The sequence below is a fragment of the Malurus melanocephalus genome, unplaced genomic scaffold (assembly GCF_030028575.1).
Source record: "Malurus melanocephalus ecotype Western Australia unplaced genomic scaffold, MMel_1.1 scaffold_47, whole genome shotgun sequence".
NCBI lineage: Eukaryota > Metazoa > Chordata > Aves > Passeriformes > Maluridae > Malurus > Malurus melanocephalus.
In genome coordinates, this window is record NW_026623279.1 from 1,246,795 (window position 1) to 1,267,029 (window position 20,235).

Below are 20,235 nucleotides of genomic sequence, written 5' to 3' on the forward strand. Positions count from 1 at the left end.
TGCCAGTGTTATTCATGCACAAACCACCAAGTGAGCAGTGGTTCCAGTACAGAACCTGGGCTTCTTTCACTCAGGTAAAGCACCATGTGTCAGAAGGCACAGTGGGAAGGGGAAACTGACACAATATTTGCTGGATTTGTGGAGTTGCCTTTCAAATATTTAAAGAAGGAAAAGCTAATGGTTARTACATGAGGCTGTGAACCAAGACTGAGGGGTTCAGCATCTGTTTTGCTGCCAAGTGTTGTGTGACCCCAAAAAAGTGGAAATGATACCAATGTTAAAACCTCATTTGTTTATTCACCAACAATCTGCTGAAATTTTTCTTCATTTCAGTTAGTCTGAACTTGTACCTTCAATTACTTCTGCTCCACATGAAATTGCCAGTCATATACCCAGTGGTTCTGGAGCATCTGAGATTGTAAACTGGAGTCTGAATTCTGCTTTTGTTTGAGCTGAATCCATTTGCTTTGCCATGAGAGTAATTCCAGAGCTGACAGTGCAGAAGGGTTTTCCCATCATCATACAATTTTTTCCACAAAGGCACATGCTTTTATATATATTTTATGTATGTGTGTATATATACACAATCTACAACTGTGTAACTCAAATGTGTATTTATATAGAATATGTTTATATCTATATATATACCCCATCACTCTGTCCTTAGCTTAGTAGAAAAGAATCAATTTAAGCATAAAATAGGTGCCTGTGATTCAGCTGTCTAAACTCCCTAGCAGGTGAAGGYCTATTTGATGGAACTGAGAAAGCTGCTCAGCTCGCCCCAAGAAGTACCTTGTGGTAGTCTGCTAAAACACTCTTMAAGTTCTGACTTCATTCTGTTATACCCCATGTTCTCCAAAGGAGGTTTAGCACCAGTGTTCTGCATAGGCAACTAAATTTTGTACATCTAATTTTAAATCCAGTCTTTCTGCTGTTGACTTGCATTATTTAGAACTTGAACTGTGACTGCTTTGCAAGCGTAGCCTGGGTGCTCAGACCCATTGTTGACTAGTAAGAAAAGAAAAAAATACACCTCTAGGGTAAGGTGTTCCGTGCTCAATAAGTTTAAGATGCTATTTTTCTGAATTTTTACTTCACCCTGATATTTTTTGTTTTTCTGGGTTACTGAGACTTTCTGCAAACCCCCTTGAGATTACCAGATGTTCGATGCTACAAAATTGTGGAGGAGGACTGATTAGTTGTTTTAATCTTCTTGTTGTAGGTGCTGGAATARTAGTAACCAAGAATCAATTAGTCCATGTTCATTAGCATTGCTATATTTTTATATGAGAGTTCTCTGGAACAATGTTTTACACTCTACTCTGGTATGTATTTCTCCTTTACTACATGCACAATTCATTTGGAGCACTACTTTGGCTTTGCACTGCTCTAATTACGTTTTTTAAATTACTGTCACAGATCTACTTCATGGGAACCTTTCTTTTATCGATATTTGTTGCATTTGCAGTGCAGTCTTTTCAGTCTTTATCTGGTAAGTATGTGTYGTAGTAAAACTGAAGAAAGAGGAGTGATCTTTTCATTTCAGTAAAAACTTCAAAAATAAAAGCAGAATTCTAGAGTTGATCGAAGTACCTCTCAACAGTAGCTTCTTTGACATACAAGTAATTTTTGATCRTTAAAAAGGGGTTGATGAAGAAAAGCATAACTTTAAACCTTTTGGTTTATGAAGAATTTCYCTTTACAAAGGAGATTCTTAGTAAAAACATGAATTGCTTGAGATTATTCCCCATCTCTCAACATGCAGTATTGTTGCAGTGATTAAATGACTTTGATTCCCTCTGCAATATGCAATCAAAGTGTGTTGGCTATTTCACATAAATGCATAACTTCAAATGCAAGGTGGGAGAATAAGCGAGGTTTCAAGTGCTGGAACATTGCAGCAATTAGGAAGAGTCAGTTCAGACTCTTCATCAGTAACAGAATCAGCAAATGCATTCAGTCAGGAATTGCAGACTCCACCTGTTCCTAAAACAGAAAGTTTTGCTCTGTGTTGCCTCTTCTGATGGGACAAATAAATTAACAAACAGAAAATCAAATGCCAGACTTCAATCTGTTATARCTCCTGTCATGTTTTCTACCACGTTGAAAGAGATATCAGAGACAAAACTGCATTGCTGAGGAAAGGGGAGAAAACCCCTACTATCACACACAAAAATAATGAGTCATAATTTAAAAAGCATTTCCAGTTTCAATCAAATGTTTCAATTCAGATCACAAGACTTGATCAGGAAATTGTGAATATTACCAGTTATAAAAATAATTTTTTCCATTAAATACATTTTCTTGTGTTGTGTTTTAAYCCCAGTAGGCAGTTTAAATCTATGTCAGAAAATAATGTTTTCTGATCTATTTCTGTAATAAAATACCAAAACAACTACTGTCACAGTGACAACCTACACCTATAGGAAATGGTATTAAAAAAACCCCAACACCATTAAATCTGAAAAGATTATTTGAATTAAGACATGTAACTGTGAATAATATGCTGAATATGGAAATAATTCTGAAATTCTGCTTTCTTTTCTTACTATTAATTTACGTAACTTAGAAATTATGCAACATACGTATAAAGTATATTAGTTATAGATAYTCTTCTTTCAGTATTTCCAAACCTTTGAATACTATCAATGTATATGTAATTATACATCCACATAATATTTAAATATTGATTAATAGACTTCCTAGACACAGTGGGGTTTCTTTACTAATTTCTTTTGACATTTTTCTGAAGCCCGCAATTCTCCTGGGAGATCAGAACCATGGCCAGACGATGTCCCTTCTTCTTCAGGGAATAACAGTGAGGATGCTACCAGACCAGTACAGCAAGATGAACCTACTTTATCAAACAATTTATCACAGCAGGACTCAAGCCCTCAGAATCCTCTTGTGACAAGCTGAAGTGYAGTTTTCTTAAGGTTGACATCCATYGGGAAAACAGGATCTGAAAAACTACAAATCTAAGAACTGGCAAGCAACCCTGTACATGGCATTAATAATGCAGTCCAACAGCTGAAGCTGTAGGGAAGTTCACTGATCTGACTTCTCAGCTGTAGAGGAAAACCATTCCTATAATTTATTTAACTCCAAACAGATGATGCAGATTATCTCATATACCCAACCATGATCATATTGTATGTCATGGAAGGATCTGGAAGGAAACCTGCAAAGTCTTTGCCTAATTGACAAATAAGCAAACATCCCACAGGTTTTGATGAAGTTTTACTCTACACATCTAATCTCTTACTAAATTACTTTTGCTACATTTGAGCTTATTTATTGGTGAAGTTATCAAAGTTTTCCAAGTTTGAATCATGGAAAATAAAAAAAAGCAAAACACAGTCACCAACACTTTCCAAGTYCTATGGAAACCAGCCAGGACTTTGATACATGTAATGGTAACAGGTTTTTGGCATTTTATATTCCATCCTAATTTTTCAATGTGAAAAGTGTTTTGTTTTGAAAGAAAACACACCAGGAATATTTGCAATATGATCATAACATACTAGTTCTGCTGGCTAAGCTTTAGTCAAAGTTTTGCAAGCATCCAGAGTTCCCTGGTGGACACAACAAAATGTTTCCCTCCCTGCCAAGAGCCAATGATTAGAGAAAAGAGCTCCCCTAATAAATAAATAAAAGAATATTTAATTGTGATCAGGTGACAAAGTGAACAAAAATTTATTTTTGGATTCTTCCATAGATAACACTGGCAAGGATTATTTCATGTTCTAGAGTAACTCTAAAAGACACCTATTTAAGTGACAGTTTATTTGATAGATGTTGGATGGGATATGTGGATAACATGTATGGAGTGCAAATACCTTCTGTCTGATTTAAAGCTGTCTGTAAAGTGGCTGTAGGAAAGGTCTAACCTTTACAGTAGGTGTGCAATCACCTCTGCAAAATTCGGTAGATCACGGACTATGAATTGCATCAATCTATGCATTATTGGGGGTTAAATCCACTCGCCTTGCACTACGTTATTTACTCTTGTAAATAAAAATATTTTTCTAATTCAGCCTATATGTGGAAGAATTTCTTTTAAAGTACYTACTGGATGAAACAGTATCTTGCTGTTGCAAACTCTCAAGATCATTATTTTCATATCTSTTTTCTTGGCTTCAAATGGGGCAATCAGCTCTCACTTTCTTTGAGTAATATAGTCATCTCACAGAGCAAACCTGGAATAGTTGTTATTTTGTTTTTCAAGCAAGGAGATTTCAGTAGGAAAAGGATGATTTAAAAGGAAAAAACCTCTGACCTTCAAGAGAGATTTTTATGTTTGTATATAAATGCCTGTACACACATATCATCAGGGCACATTTCACTTGCAGAATACTGAAAATTTAAAAGTGTTGAGAGAAGAGTTGATGTTTTAAGGCAGCTGTTCCACTGAMAAATCGTGGGATAGAAATGAAGATGCTGAAGCTCCCTCCTCCTCCTGCTCAGAAAGTAATTTATGTGCCACATTACTGAGTTTWCCATTTAGATGCAAAGAGTACTTTTTGTTCTTAATACAGTTGTAGGTACTGTTTTGTTCGTGCATAGGTAGGTATTTTAATGTGTTACAAAKGATCTTGACTTTTACATCTAAACTGTTGTACTCATGAGGGTTCGAATATGTGCTTTTGATATCTATTGCAAATGGTCCCCATTACTTTTGAGTCCGTTTTGAGTTGCAAAAACTTGTGCAACTAAATTTGATTATATCAAATTCCTTAACACAAGGAATGGATATTTCAAGAGCCCTCTCAACTGTACTTTTATCACCTARTGAAAGAAAACTGTGCATCTGTATTAAAACTGGGGCAGGTTTAGATGGTAAACCCAGAAGTGTTGCAGAAAGTCATGTACCCTGAAGACAAGTAGACAAATGGCACAAAGTAGGCACAGTGTAAGGTTAGGTACCAAATGGCRTGCACAGCTAGGTGATGACAAAAAGCCATTTGGATGTGCATAAGACAAAACTTGCTTGTAGTTAGCTGCATGTGAAAAGTGTATTTTACTACAAATGTCACATGTAGCAAAACTGAAGCCCCTAGTGAAATATTAATCCAAAGGGACTTTGTGGTGGAGTGATTGCAGCCCATGTGCTGCAATCCAGGAGTTCTTAGAGCAGCTGTGGTTTAGATTGTGTACATACAGGTCAGAGTTAAGCATTAGCACTCAGGCTCAGTCTGTTTTCCTCTCCACAGCCCATGTTCTCAACTCTAGTAATTAACTAATTTGAAGAGTTCTGCCAGAAACATGATTTCACATCTGTATTTCAGAGGGCAATTGCTGAAGCTGCAATATATTTCTTGACGCCAGCAGTTAATAGTTTCATCTTTGTTCATTGTTACCTATTACATCAGAAGTTCTACCACACTATACTTAGAGTATGTTAAGATAAGCAACTCTTCACAATAAACTGGCAATCCTTAAGGCTAAAATAGTAACAGTTACATTATTATCCTTCACTTGTTAGATCCAGGGGGCTATTATGTGACAACCTAGAGAATTAACAATTCCCAGAGAGAAAGAGAATGGTTAGTTAAGCAAAGCAGCTACAYAGTTCTAGTACATCCACAAGGAAAGCAGGGAGGGAAGGGAAAAAGAGTTGCTGGATCAATAATTATTTTTTCATAAATTGAAACATGATCACTAAAGTGTATTGTTTCTGCAGCCCATGCTGAGCGTTCAGGGTGGCAATAAGGAAATAATAAATCACAGCTGTAGAGCTGAAATGCTCTATATGCTTTGTTTGTACACATTTGATTGCAGTCTAGCCATCTGAACAACTCAGGTCATGCATAAGGYAGTGTAAATGATGACCAGTTTTCTTCCTTAGTGCAGCTCAGAGTCATCTCTAGCAAATAAATTACAGACAAGAATTTCAGAGGAGTTATTTACAAAATAGGTGCCAAATTATCTAGAATGAATGCAGTTTACACCAAGTAAATGGGTTTGTGAGAAGGCAGAGAAGTTGCTATATGYGATGGTATCAAAGCACTGTGGAAAGAAGGGAGGATGAGATAGGTGAAGATAAGCTAAAAAACAAGTCAATGTTGAGCAGTTCTGAGTAGTTAACAACCACATGACTGGAGGAAGCAATTCAAACCAGTTATGAAAGATTTGCAACTATGTTGAAAAGTTTGTTCAGGTCTGAATTGCACAGTATGGTATTAGCAGAACAGCCCTGAACGTGAGGGACATCTGTTTGTGGGTGACTGACCACTGACTGCACAGTGTGGCTTCCCAGTCCATGCGGGGAAGAGATTGCATCCCAATAAACAGATGTGAGGACAGACTGAAGGTTCTCTGTTGATACCTTGCAATAGAAATGTTACTTGGTGATACAGGGGACAATGCTTGCACATTAGTCCTGGTATGTTAATTATATATTATAAACATACCCTTTGTTGGTACTTTTGAATTTCCATTTGAGCTGAAACGCATAAATGATCTTTAAAAACCACATGTGAAACACGGATTATCTGTGAAGCGAATTGATTTATGGCAGATTCTTGTCTGTGTAAGCTGTCCCCATTGACTGATGGACTATGACATTTAACACTGGGTTTGACCCTTACCCTGGATGGAAGACTGCACAAAGGTACCAAACAAGGTGAATAAGCTTTGGCTGAGGAATTCCGTCCATACATCTTCTCCTTCCTCCCATAAATACATTAACTGCATTAAAAAACTGGGATGTAGGTGACAGAAACAATTCTCCAATAATCAACAGAAAATTGAAWATAAAAAAATGCAGCAACTGAAATGATAGGTGTGTTGGAAGTGCAGCAGAGCCTCGATATTTATCTAAATACCCAAATCCTCCGCCAGGAGACTAAATTACATTGCAGTAAGGACAGTAACGCATGTCTATACCTGAATAGAAGGTGCCTGTGTAAGAACAGCCACATACAGATCTCTGAGCATCAAAATCACATGAGATCAGGAGAAATGAGTGACCAAAATGTAAAGGAAAAGATCACTTGCATTATTGCAGTACAYGCTTATCTAATAGTTAGGGTAAGCAAGAAAGACACCAAAAAATGCAACCAAGCAGAAATCAAATCACCAGCAGCAGATCAGATACTGTGAAGCATTGGTGCTCCAAACTTAAATTGCACCAGCAGTGCTGTGTGTCCCTTGACTTAAGGGACTTGGGTTGTTTGGCAAGTACTATCAGATACCTATCCACCTTTGGGCATCTTAATAACCCCTCAGAASAAAACTGGCTGCAACAGGTTTGTTTATAACTCTGTGTTCAGTGATCTTTCTGTTAACGTATTCCTTGACCTTGCTTCCCTCCCCAGTTTGCATTTTCTGATTCCTGTTGTTTCTTTCGCTTGTCCACGCTGACCTCTCCTTAATCACTCAGGTACTGTCTAGATAGCACCTAGTGCTCAGCATTGCTGTTTGCTCTTATCAGCCCTGCCAGGTKAGCAGGAAAAAGCACAAGTCCATTAGCAAACCCAGCACCCTTTCTTGACAGTCTGCCAAGGCAGGAACTGAGATACCTGCTTGGCATTTTCTGTCTGTTCATTACAGCATGTCCTCAGTAATGGATTTACACAGCAAGTATTTGTGCAAGTTATAAGCAAATCTCTCTAAACAGATTTGTATTAATAAACAAATCAAGGTCAGGCTCTGCTGTCTGGTTGTGATGAGKTAAACTCTTCCTGAAGCCTCTTCAGGGATATCCTTGGAAGAATCCAATGGAAACAGGGAAAAGGGGTTCAAGAGACTGTTGTTACTCAAGGACCACTTCCTCCAGACTAAAAAACAGTGCACCCCAATGAGCACRAATTCAGGCAAAGGGGTGAAGAGACCTGTGTGGATGAATAAAGAGCTCCTGCCTTCACTCAGGTGTAAGCAGGAAACTTACTGGAGGTGGAAGCAGGGTTRGGCCATTCTCAATGAATACAGGGGTATTTTCAGAGTAAATTGGAYTGAAACCAGGAAAGTCAAGGCCAAGGTGATATTGAATGTGATAGTAAATCCAAGGATATCAAGGACATCTTAAAATACATCAATGATGGAAGGAAAACAAGGGATAACATGGGCCTGTCACTGAATGAAGGGGAGCTCTGGTAAAGGAGGACGCAGAAAAGGCAGTCACCAAATGCCTTGTTTGCATTGGCCTTCACTRACAAGAGCCAGCCCTCAGGGATCTCTGACCCAGGAGACCAGGGAAGGGAAGGATAGAAAGAACACTCTCCATTGGTCAAGGAGAATTAGGTTAGAGAACACCCCAGTAAACTTGACTTCCACAAGTCCCTGTGTGCTGAGAGAGCTGGCAGACACCACAGCAAGGCCACTTACAATCAGGTTTGAAAGGTCATGGAGATCAGGAGAGGTGTCTAAATACTGCAAGAATGCAAATGATACCCCATCCCTCAAAAAGAGCAAGGAGCAGCCAGTCAGCCTCACCTCAATCCCTGGAGAAGTGATGGAGCATYTCATTCTGGAGGTCACCTCTATCCACATGGATGGCACAAAGATGATCAGGATGGACTCACTAAGAATAAAAAAATCATGCTTGGCCAAACTGGTTCCCTTCTATGATGAAACAAGTAGCTGGATGGATGAGGGGAAGCAGTGGATGTTCTCTACCTCAACTTCAGCAAGGCTTTTGACCCTGTCTCTCACCATGACAGGTTGGAGGCATCAGCAGAGAAGAACAATCAAAAATTCAACAAAGGCAAATGCAGGGTCCTGGAAAGGAGTAACTCCATGCAGCACCACAGGCTGGGGGCTGAGCTGCTGGAAAGCAGCGCTGCAGAGCTGGGGGTCCTGGTGCCCATGAGCCAGCAGTGCCCCTGGGGCCAAGAGGGACAATGGGGTCCTGGGGTGCATTAGGGAGAACAGGGCCTGCAGGTTGAGGAAGGGGATCCTGTCCCTCTGCTCAGCCCTGGTGAGAGACATTTGGAGTGCTGTGTCCAGTTCTGGGCTCCTCAGTACAAGAGAGACACAGAGCCCCTGGAACAGGTCAGGGGAGGGCTACAGACATGGTTAAGGTACAGGAACATCTCTGTTACAGGGACAGACTGAGGGAGCTGGGCCTGTTCAGCTTCAAGAAGAAATTACTGAGAGGGCACCTCACCAATGTCTGTGAGTGTCTTTAGGGAGGGTGCCAGGAGGATGGAGCCAGGCTCTGCTCTGGGGTGCCCAGCAACAGGACAAGAGGCAGAGACTGACAGAAGTTCCACTTGAACATGAGGAGAACTTCTTTACTGTGTGGGTGACTGAGCACTGCAACAGGGTGACCAGAGAGGCTGTGGAGTGCTCCTCACAGGAGGTGTTCCAAACACAATCCTGTGCCATGTGCTCTAGGATGACCCTGCTTGAGCAGGGAGGTTGGACCAGATAATTAACCAACTTCAGTCTCTTACAATCTGACCCATTCTGGAATTCTGTGATCAGAAACTTTTCCTCCAGATCTTTCTAAGCCTTTACTGTTCAGCTGTGTCTGACCCCAATCCATAAGTTTATATAYAAAATCACCAGCAGCCTTCAGAAGCACTAACAGGCCAATATTCAAAAGTTAATTCACTGACCTGAAAAGCTGCCAAAAATTAGAATTAATCCAAATATTCCAAAGCCTAGAGTAATTGCCACATTCTTCAGATACCCAGTTAGGTCTAAGGGAATTAAACGTGGTGATGTACACTGATTAAAAGCTTGTCCTCACAGAGGCYGAAATCCACCAGAGGAGTGACAGCCATGCAGAGATAACCATGGCAAGTGCAGGTGGGAGCTCTTGGTGCCAGGGGCCAGAGGCTGCCCAGCCTGTTTTTCGGGCTCTCCTAGGGCAAATTCTTCTATCCTGCTTGACACTGCATTAGTGTGTTCTGCAAACATACCCTCTGTGCCTTTGCAACATTAAAAGGYGATAAAAAGCTTCATTTTCATATCTCGAATATCCGGTGCCAGTGCACAGGATATCCTTGGCACTTGGATCSTATCAGCCCTGCAGTGAATAGTGGATGATAGAATTGGTTATGCTCTGTTACTGATATGACAGGTAGAAACACCTTGTTCAGCATTTTGATTAATAAAATACCTATGAACCTTTCTAAGAAAGCTTTGTCACCCYATGTGATAATTCAGTTAGCAAGAAAGAGACAAAAAAGAAGGAACCAGACTAGCCTGAAAACCCCCACCTCCTACTCTGCCTATTTGTACCTTGTGCTTCAATGCCACTGTCCCAGGAAAATTTAGATTCTTCTGTGATGCAGGAAATGCTTGTTAAGGGTATGTGCATAAAAAAAAAAATCCCTCTTTCAGATAAAATTATTTTTATGGCTATAAGTCTACCTATCAAAACCATAACATTCAAATCCCCCAGGCACCCACCTACCCCACCACCACTCACAGATGAACACAAAAGATTAGATACCGAGCCTGTGCTTTGTGCACCTGCCTCATAATTCCAGAACAGTTTGAAAGGCTGATGATGGSAGTCTGGGTTTAATAAAGGCTCCTTCTGCAAATATATAAAATACCTGCAATTGACTCTTTCACTGACTCCAATGAAAGTATTTCCTTGAAACAATACAAATGGTTGCACTAGCGTTAACAAATACACGCCTAGGACARAAGTGTTCAAGATGCAGCTTTTAAAGATACACAATATTAATGCTACTTCAATAAAGAATAATTGATCTAAAAGATCTTAGATATTTATCTCACCCATGGTTTAACCCCACCAGGTGACTAAGTGACAGAGCCACWTGTTCACACACACTCCTCCAGGACAGGAGAAGGGAACTGGAAGAATATAAGCGGGGAAACCTGTGTGTTGAGAAAAAGGCAGTTTAACAGGTAAAGCAAAACCATGCACACAGRCAAAGYRAAACAAGGAATTATTTCATGCTTCCCATGGGCTGGGAGGTGGTCAGAYATCCCCAGGACAGCAGGGCTCCACCACACATAACAGTGACTCAGGGAGAAAAACATCATTGCTCCAAATGTCTCCCCTACCTTCTTCCCCCACCTGTATATGCTCAGCAAGATGGAATCTCCCTTGGGTCAGCTGGGGACAGCTGTCCCAGCTGTGTCACCTCTCAACTCATTGTGCACCCTGAGCCACCCCATTGGTGGGATGGGCTGAGGAGCAGAAAAGGGTTTTACACTGTGTAAACACTGCTTGGCAATTATGCAAACATTTCCATATTGTCAATGCTGTTTCCTGCAAAAATCCAAAACATGACCCCATAGCAACTATTATAAAGAAAATTAATTCAGCCAAGACCAGCACAACAAACAACACCAGAGTATTGTGCTTTTGTAGAAGAAAGCTATTTTTGTTTGACTGTCCATAAACTGAAGCAAAAAGGAAAAACAAAAGGAACAAGGACACACAAAAAAAACCCCACAAACTCCACAGTCAGTGGAGTCCTAAGWGTATTCCAAAGCCTTTTACAGTCTCCATCACTCTTTTATACAGAAAGAAAAGAGCAGTTCTCTGGGTCTTTATTGTATTTCTCTGATAAATGCAGTGACTTTGTTAATAACAACAMAGAAGAGCTTAGGATATCCTCCTGGAAGCTTATATGCAGCACAAGTCAAGACTTAGCGTTCAATAATGGTTCATCCTTGCATGGACTATCCCAGATGYTATTAGGAAGTTGACCTCTACTCTTCAGGGAGAAGATAACCATCCCCTTTCAGCCAGCAATACTGGGTGAAGTCCAGACTGCAACACTTCTTGAACCCAGCTGGAGTTCAGAGCCACGTTAGATTGTTGATGTCGAGTGGCAATGCCACAGGAGCATCTCAGAGTCTGAACAGAACTGGTCCAGGATGTGGCAGGGCTGGGGTCTGCTGTTTGTACTCTGTAAATGTTCCATATTTCTGCCATAGTTTCTCTGTTACCAGCCCCAGCATGTGTCTTGACTCTTGAAGGGCAGTTCCACACCAGCATACATTTACTGGCTCAGGTGATATGAATTCATGAGGTGCATAGTCTACATCACAAGAAAAATCAATTTTCCCTCCATTAGATTGAGGACATAGAATCATTCTCTCAGTGTCCTCCTTCGAGATCTGTGTTTGCTAGAAACACTCATAACAGTGTCCTCAGGATTTGTGTCCCGCCAACAAAAACGTGAAGAATTAGATTGTTCCCTTAAACATTTGACTCTCAGATTAAATATTGTACACAGTTAGCAGGACAGTTTCTGATAGAAATGGGATATCATTGCACAAAGACTGGACTTTTTTTTCTCTTACAGACACAACAAAGAATTAAATGGTATTTTCCCATCATGCCCACCACAGAGCCACCAGAGCAAGTTTTGACTGCTTTCAAAACCTCCACACAAGAATAAAAAGAAYAACACAACTGCAATAAAAGTCAACTAAAATATCCTCAATGAGTACATCCTTCAGAGCTTTGCTAATATGCTCAAGGAAWAAATATTCTCCTCCCCCACTCCATCTCCTCTGGTTCAAGAAAATACTCTGCATAGAAACCYCATTGCTTCCTGCTATAACACAATGTCTTCAGACCAAGTAACAGGTGCCAAATTATAATAAATTTGGACACTTACCTCGTCATTAAACAGCCACAGTGTCAGAATGTGTGTACAGGAGCAGCCCTGTCTCCTGAGTCATCCTTCAGACACACAAACTCAAGAGCTGCTCCTAGCTCGTACCACCAAACCTAAAGCTGATTATCATAGCAAGAGTTTTCTTCAGTCACTTTTCAGCTGTTTTCAATCACTTTATTTTGCTTTTAAGCCTCCCCAGCTGTGCCCCAGGAACCTTGATTTAGCAGCTTCAGATACTTTATTCTCTAGGGCAATTTTTCTCATTCTTTTTAAGCTGAAAASCTGCTTGAAGCTTTTAGCAGGAAAGAAGTTTTCCAGCCCATCTCAAATGGCGTTCATTTGTAATTTAGTAGATATAAAGTAACATTTTGAGGGTTACTTCATTATTTTTCATTTATACTTCATTTTCTTATTTCCATGTATGGAAATACATGTGATTATTTAAAAATAAAAACAATTTTGTCCTCTTGTGGTRTCTTACCCAGCAGCAGTTATCCTACCAGTCATTTGCAGGTCAGAGACTCRGAACCCACAGTGCCCCCATTCAGGCATTGAAAATTGTGCCCACAGAGACCAAGGTCAGCGCCTCCTCCTGAGGTGAGTGAGGCACGTGGTGCAGGTGAGGAAATTTTAAATTTCTTCTGGGATTTGCAACTATGAGAATTGCCAGGACATGCCAACAGATGGTGCTGATATGTCCCTTTCAACTGGTCAGATGTGAAATCCATTCTGAGCTCTGTGATATTCTCCTTTAACCAGGGTTTACTTCATTGAAGATGCTGTCTGTATACTACAAGGATTCTGCCACCCAGTCTCCCTTGTCGACTTTTAAAAGGTTACCAGCCTTTAAAATGCTAAATTCGATCTGAAATCAATGAGTGTTCACTGTCTTGTGAGGAACAGAGTATTTCGTACAACTCATTTTGGCTTTATTCTGTGACTGAACAAAAGAGGGAGGAGCCCCCACTSATCTCCCTTTAGATGGTTCCCTGTTTCTCAGCCAGCCCCAAGCCCTGGTGTCCAAATCCCCAGGAATCTGGGTGCYCTCGAGATCCTACAGCTCCTCCACACTGCTGGGGTGAATATGGGGAGTGCTCCAGGAGASCAGACCTGGCTGCTGCATCCTGACCCAGCTCCTAAGTGTTCACTGCCCTACAAATGCCATAATGCACCCAGGGGCTGTGTTTTGCTTTTGTGGATGCTCTGGCTGAGTGGTACCTCCAGCTCATTCCAGCTTGAATTTTTGACCCCCAGAACACCTTCAGCGACATCATCTAGTGCCTCTGAAGAAACATTTTTCATTGACTGAACATCTCATTAATTACTCTTGCTCAGAAATTACCCAATGGGGTGTCCTGAAAATGAGTTTTAATTAAAAGTGACAAAGGCTGAGTAAATGCAGCTTCAAACATTCCTGCCAGTATGGTGTGACAGGTCTTCCCTGGCAAGGTAATGCTGCACATGGCGTAAGAAAGCCCAAAAGATTTACACTAGGCTTTGGCCCCATGTAATTTATTCAAATCAGCTGTTACACATGGTCAAGACATCTTAACAACTTCAAAAGTTGCCTCTCGGGTATGATACCTCTGACTCACATTCAAGARGGGCAGCTGAATACGATTTGGTAACAAGTTAGCTTTACTGACAGAGTAAGACTGTTGATGGTGCTCTCAGGCAATATTCATACCCTTCACAGGACAGCTCACAGCAATAGTAGAAGACCACTTAATCAGAATCTCCAGATTCACCAAGAACCAGACCKCCCATTCCCTGGAGGGATTAATGATGCCTTTGAATGACCCACACAATTAATGTCTCAGACTGTTTCTCAGTTTCTGGTTTCAATAATGTTTTCCTAGCTGTAACATCTCAGCTTKGTAGCCCCATGAGTGTCCTAGAGAAGATCTGCCAGCTCCACGCATCTGGGCTTAGCATGCCTTGTTTGGTTCACCAGGCATTTTGTTTTCCTGCAAAGGAAGTAAAATTTATTCCTTTCCATGTGTTTCAAGGTAGTGTTGRAATTGCTGCTGCTAAATGCAAAGTGCTCCCTGCCTGCTCCTGTGCACATGCAGCCATTTACCCACCTGGCCCATGCAGCCCCCCAGCCCCAGAACCAATTCCAGCTCATCCCACCCCCAGAAGTCCTGGCCTGTTTTGGAGCTCTGTTCCCCCAGCCCCACTCCTACTCTGTGACTCSTCAATGCCCAGCTACCCAGGCTTGCAATGTAATGGAGGGAGGGGACAAAACAAAATGTCATTCCCTGCCCCTCCTTTTCCCAGGCTGGGTGAGCACCACCTTGGGGGTTCGTTGTTTCAGCAGCATTGACGTGTTTGAGGGGAAGGAGGAAGAGCTGCCACAGGCACAGAGGACTGGAGGCAGACATGGGGTCCCATCTGAGACACTGTGARCTGCTTGGGATTTCTTCTTTCCACTGTGCATGGATAGAGRTTTCAGCTCTGAGGGCAATGGGGACATGCCCAACCTGRCCAAAGGCAGCAACCAGGCTAAGCAGATTTCCCCAAGATATACTCAGACTCAGCTTCTTCCCACTTCCAGCATACAAACYTGAGACCTGAGCCATTGTGCTGGCATTTTCTTCAGAAATGCTCCTTGTGTCACRTGTGTCCTCAAGCACAGGCCAGAAGGTGCTCTGCACCTCGTGGGTGGAGCAGCCCTATGCGTCCTACTCTGCTGGGGAGTGTTTGAGGTTGTTCTAGCAAGGCTTTGAGGAAGACAGGGAAATTGTGCTATTAGTATCCTTAAGATTATCTTTTCAGATGGAATAAGACAGGAAGCAAGMACCAAGAGCCTATACCATTTGTTTGTACTATGCAACACCAGAGCCAGCCTCCAAGCTGGCAACAATTTGAGATCCAGCGCCTCAGGCCACTGCATTAGTCAGTTAAAACAGGACTTAATGCTCTCCTCACTCACCTCAGCACCAATTTTCCTAATGTCAWTTATGGCCACACATTGCCTCACCAAGTGCAGCATTTGGCCCACAAATTGTTTGCATGTCCTGTAATTTATGCCTTTTGCATTGTGTACAAAACCCCCAGTCTATCAACAGTGGTGTTGGTTGCAAAATATCTGCTCCTGTAATTACCCCGATTGTTTATGTCACGGTAATGTGTCCTTAGACATTGAGCCATGTAAAGAGATGGATGCACCAAAAGTGTAAATGGCAATTAGGGAATTTCATCAGGTGCTGAGTAAGACACAATGCTTGTGACAGTTTAATTTTAGCCTTTGCTCTGCTTCTCTGCCTTGTTGAAACACTCGGATCCCAGTTGTTAGGGGAAACAGCTCCATGAAATCAGTGTGATGACTGTCCAGTATGCAAAGTGAACACTCAGTTCTCTCATATGGACCCCGTGTTTGCTGCAGTAGAACTGTCATAAAGAGAGACAGATGTACRGAATATTCACTGTGAAAATACCATGAGTGGGTTGACACATCCGGTGTCATGCCTCTGGCATGTGGCAACACCAGGAGTGGCCATCAGTGAAAAAACATCCGAATGCAGATAAAGCACTTACATGGAAGCACAGCCCAGGGAGATGATGCAACCGAAACACGGCCTGGTGTTCCCTGCTATGTGCGTGGTGTCCTTCATTGCTGCTCTTGAAACACTGGATTTTTGCTCTGCACTGSAGACTATTTATTTTTAACAGACTTGATCAGATCCTGTGCTATTGATTGGTTCAGCTCCAGCCAGTGGTAGCACAGCAGCCTGCACCCCCAAATAATTTGGTGTAAATCAGAGATCAGCCTTTCTCGATAGCACAGTGAGCGGCTGCCCTAAGGACCTGGCTGGGTGCCCACCACTACGTGGTGAGATGAAGGAAGAGATGATGAAGCATTTAACCAGCATTTAACCAGCATTTCAGACCAACAAGAACACTCCCCAGTGMCAGACCTGTGCAGCTCAGTGCAGTGTTCCGAAGAGTTTGAAACTRGGGGAAGCAAATGTGGCACTTCAGCTGAGACTGAAAAAGCACCAAAAGGAGCTGTGGACAACATGGTTAAGTTGAAAGTGGAGGAGAGAAGGGCACAGAACAGGCAATGAGCTGGAGCTCTATTTGCACATTTTGAAAGCTTCTGATGAGTGCAGAGCTCCATGACTTAACTGCTATTGGTTAAATAGTGATAGGCATTGCTGAACTTTGTCCCAGGCCCTTTGGAAATGGAAAGGTGGGTGTGCACATGTCCTGGGTGCGTTTTGGTTCCCAGCAAACAGCGASTCATGGCAGGTGATGAATTCCCATATTTATGCTTGGGTGTAAGGACCTGTAAATTTTAAATCACGGGCCTAGGGTGCTAACTGCATTTTCAGAAGAAGCCAGTTTACACTGCAATGCATAAATATTGGTGTTACACAAAATACTTCTGCTATCTTCATTTCATTAAAACATGGTGTAATTGGGAATAAGAGGTGTTTTTGGGCCTGGTTCCTAAGCTACTGTTGAGCTTATAATTAGGATATCTAATAACATTTTCACTAATCTTTAATGTATTCAAAGAACACTTTTTATTTCTCTCTGTCTGGTTGATTTTAAGCTCCATAGGTCATGTGTGATTTTTAAAAAAAATACTAAGATGGATATTTTTGTCCAGTTATAAACCAGACATCACTCAGGTCATGGGGTATAAGGAGCATTTTGGAAAYACTTTGTTTGCCAGGGAATACAGGAAGAATCTGAGCCTAGCACAGTGATATAGATAATTTGTGGTAATTCACCATGCATCCTGTTGCCACAATAGCATTGCCTTTACTCTTCCATGCTTGCCATCACTAGGGACAGCCTGTAGCATTCTGCCAGAAAATGTCTTAACCCACACAACTGCACAGAGCAATTCTTTTATTTTTCTCCATATGAAAATCTCTTACTCATATGAAAATATTGGACACACAGGTGTTTTCTTTAGTGTTCGGTGCTAAAATAACCTCCTCATTTCTTGCACATTGCATCAGCTCAGCTAGAAGTATTGTCTGAATACTTATTTTTCTGCAAGACTCCATGATACGCTTATAAATAGATATTATGAAAAGATGTTTCTTTTTTTAAACTTCTCTTTATTTTTACATTCAATGCATGAGGACAGATGAGATGAATGTTCATGACAAAATATAAAGACATATACTGTCCTTGAAACAGTTAAAAGATAAAGTTTTTAAGAGTTTAAAAAAGTATTTTAGAAACATTGTATCTCCAAAATTTCTCATTACAGAAAATTCAAATGTTTTAGAAACATAGCGTTTAATATCCTTGCCTATTAAGCCATATTATGAAAGTATATAGTTCTTTTTGCTCTTTAAAAATCTGTCTCTGCATTACTCACAATCTGTAAGTAACCTATTGATGGAGCCAAGAGCCTCCATAATACAGTGTACACAGTTACAAACAATTGAAAAGTTATATTACAAAATATACACTAGTTCCTTTTTACATTTTTATAGATAAACATTGCATAGTTTTCAAATATGTAATATATAACACAATCACGAGCCTTTTTCTCTATAACTTATGAAAAAAATCTGTACACTCAAACAATTATAAATAAAGTGTAAATATCTTTTAGTAAGAGTGCGGGGGGAAGCGTACCAGGACATATCGTGCTGTCAAGTATTAAACAGAAATATTTGTTGGAATCTGCTTAACACAATGGCACAATATGGCCTGGAGCCAGAGGAGAGGAGATCATAGGGGACACATTACAAAGTGGAACCCTAAAGTACTGATATGTCTGACAATTATTACCCTGATTCTTTTGTAAGAATTGCTTTCCCACAGTTATTATCACTGTTCTTGATGGCTTTACTTCAACAAGCAAAATAAGGTGCACGTTGTTTTAGAAATGAGTAAAAGTAGGCTAAAATGTTTCCTCTTTCAGTGGGTGGTCAATGGAAACGAGATAACTTGAAAAGAATTCTGGATATTTTCCTCATATTTTTCCCAAAGAAACAGTGCATGGGAAATTCACACTGGGATTTAAAGAAACAGACTCAAAAAGCATCCAGAATTGTGAGAATAAAATGAGGAATTATTGAAAATATAAAAATTCCACTTTAAAAATGAGATGCTGACAAAATTCTGTTTCAACTATATGAAGGATAAGGAAAATAACTTTAAAAAGAACATTTGACGTAACTCTGCTGTTTGCTACTACACTCCAAAAGAGAAGAACTATACCAAAACTAGATGCTTTTGGAAATTCACTCTAAGTTTTGTCACTGGCTCACAATTACAGAAACAGTTGGAATCTCATTTTGAATGCAATTCGCAAACACATAGTTTGCCAGTTTTAATGTTAGTCTAAAAAAGTAAATGAAAACAATTTTCACTTCTAAAATGAATGTATTTACCTGATTACTGAATTCCTAGCTTTGCAGAAAACAACTATTCAAAAGTAATTGTGTTCTGGCAGCACTGAGTGGCTATTTTACACTAAGGGTCTGCTCAGCATTTTCATTGGAGATTTRATGTAAAATTCAGCCACCTAAAGAGGTTTTAAATGATGCCTCAATTACACTCTGCCACCTAATTTTTTTTTATTTAATGTTAATGTTAATGATTGGACTTTGGATATTATTCCATACTCACTAATATCTAAGCTATTGAAGGCCAGCACAAGTGCTGAGCGCATCTTTGAAATGTTCTTTTCCAGACWTTGAAATCATGCCTTCTGTCAGCCCATCATTCAGAGCAATCTCACAAACATTTAGTAAAACATCAATAAAGGCAAAATTTGAGCACAAGCAGCTTCCCGMCAAGTATTGTACTACCTATGGATTTGCTAGACATTGTAGTGACTACACTCCTTGTGGATTTTATTCAAGATTTGGATTGCTACATACAATTGCAGTAAAATTCACATTATTTCCAAGTAGGACGRTTCAGAGCACAGAGGGATGGTGAAAACCTCTTTCTCTCCAGTAAATGTTACCAGATGTCCTGTGCTAGCCRTTATCTGCTCTGCAGGCTCCCTCTGTTCTAGGTCTAGACAGTCTCCACTGCTACTGTGAAAACTCATTTTGTGGCTTAGGCAAATGGAGCCATGGCTGCACACAGATCTCCTGGCAAGAGCCCAGACTGGCACAGCTCTCTCCTCCTCTCCTCTCCTCTCCTCTCCTCTCCTCTCCTCTCCTCTCCTCTCCTCTCCTCTCCACTCCTCTCCTCTCCGGCCACTTGTCCTCCTTCCTGCACCATTCCATCGTTGTGGGATTACATGGTGAACAGGACTGAAGAGGACCATCTAGAGAGAAGAATGGCCACACAACCACATCCTCAGTCAGTCAAGACCTTTGGTAGCCACCCGACRTTTCCAAACACAGCGCTTAACCTGTTAACCTAACTGCTTAATGGACTGAGGGAGCAGCAATTACTTTTCTGATCATTAGTTTGAGATAATAAAGAATTGTAACTCCTGCTCCTAGTATTAAAGGAGACAGRAAGGGTTCCAAATGGGCTCATGTGCACCCTTATGCCAGAGCTTCTGAAGAATGTCCCAGCATTTCATTTTCCTTCACACATATAGAATAGATTTTGTCTATTCTAGGAAAGCTACTGTTTTCCATTTTGACCACTACAGACAGGCCAATGAAAACATTAAGATTCACCCCCGCCTCCTTTTTTTTTTTTTCTTTTTCTTTTTTTATCTTTCTTTTTTTTT

At 40.8% G+C, this 20,235-nt stretch overlaps 1 protein-coding gene and 1 long non-coding RNA gene across 3 annotated transcripts in view; one reads left to right on the plus strand and one right to left on the minus strand.

The window, feature by feature from the left end:
* The window catches only part of SEL1L3 (SEL1L family member 3), a 34,160-nt gene extending 30,124 nt beyond the window's left edge, over nt 1–4,036 (plus strand). For both annotated transcript variants that reach the window (XM_057365056.1, XM_057365055.1), the window contains 3 exons: nt 1,223–1,325; nt 1,420–1,492; nt 2,753–4,036. In XM_057365056.1, coding sequence (XP_057221039.1) covers nt 1,223–1,325; nt 1,420–1,492; nt 2,753–2,919 — 343 coding nt within the window. In that variant the 3' untranslated portion in view covers nt 2,920–4,036. The remainder of the gene's footprint in view (nt 1–1,222; nt 1,326–1,419; nt 1,493–2,752) is intronic.
* Nucleotides 1–13,123, minus strand: part of LOC130572981 (uncharacterized) — a 39,963-nt gene extending 26,840 nt beyond the window's left edge. The window contains exon 1 of the long non-coding RNA XR_008965283.1: nt 13,042–13,123. This is a non-coding gene — a long non-coding RNA (uncharacterized LOC130572981). The remainder of the gene's footprint in view (nt 1–13,041) is intronic.
* Between the last annotated feature and the right edge of the window lie 7,112 nt (nt 13,124–20,235).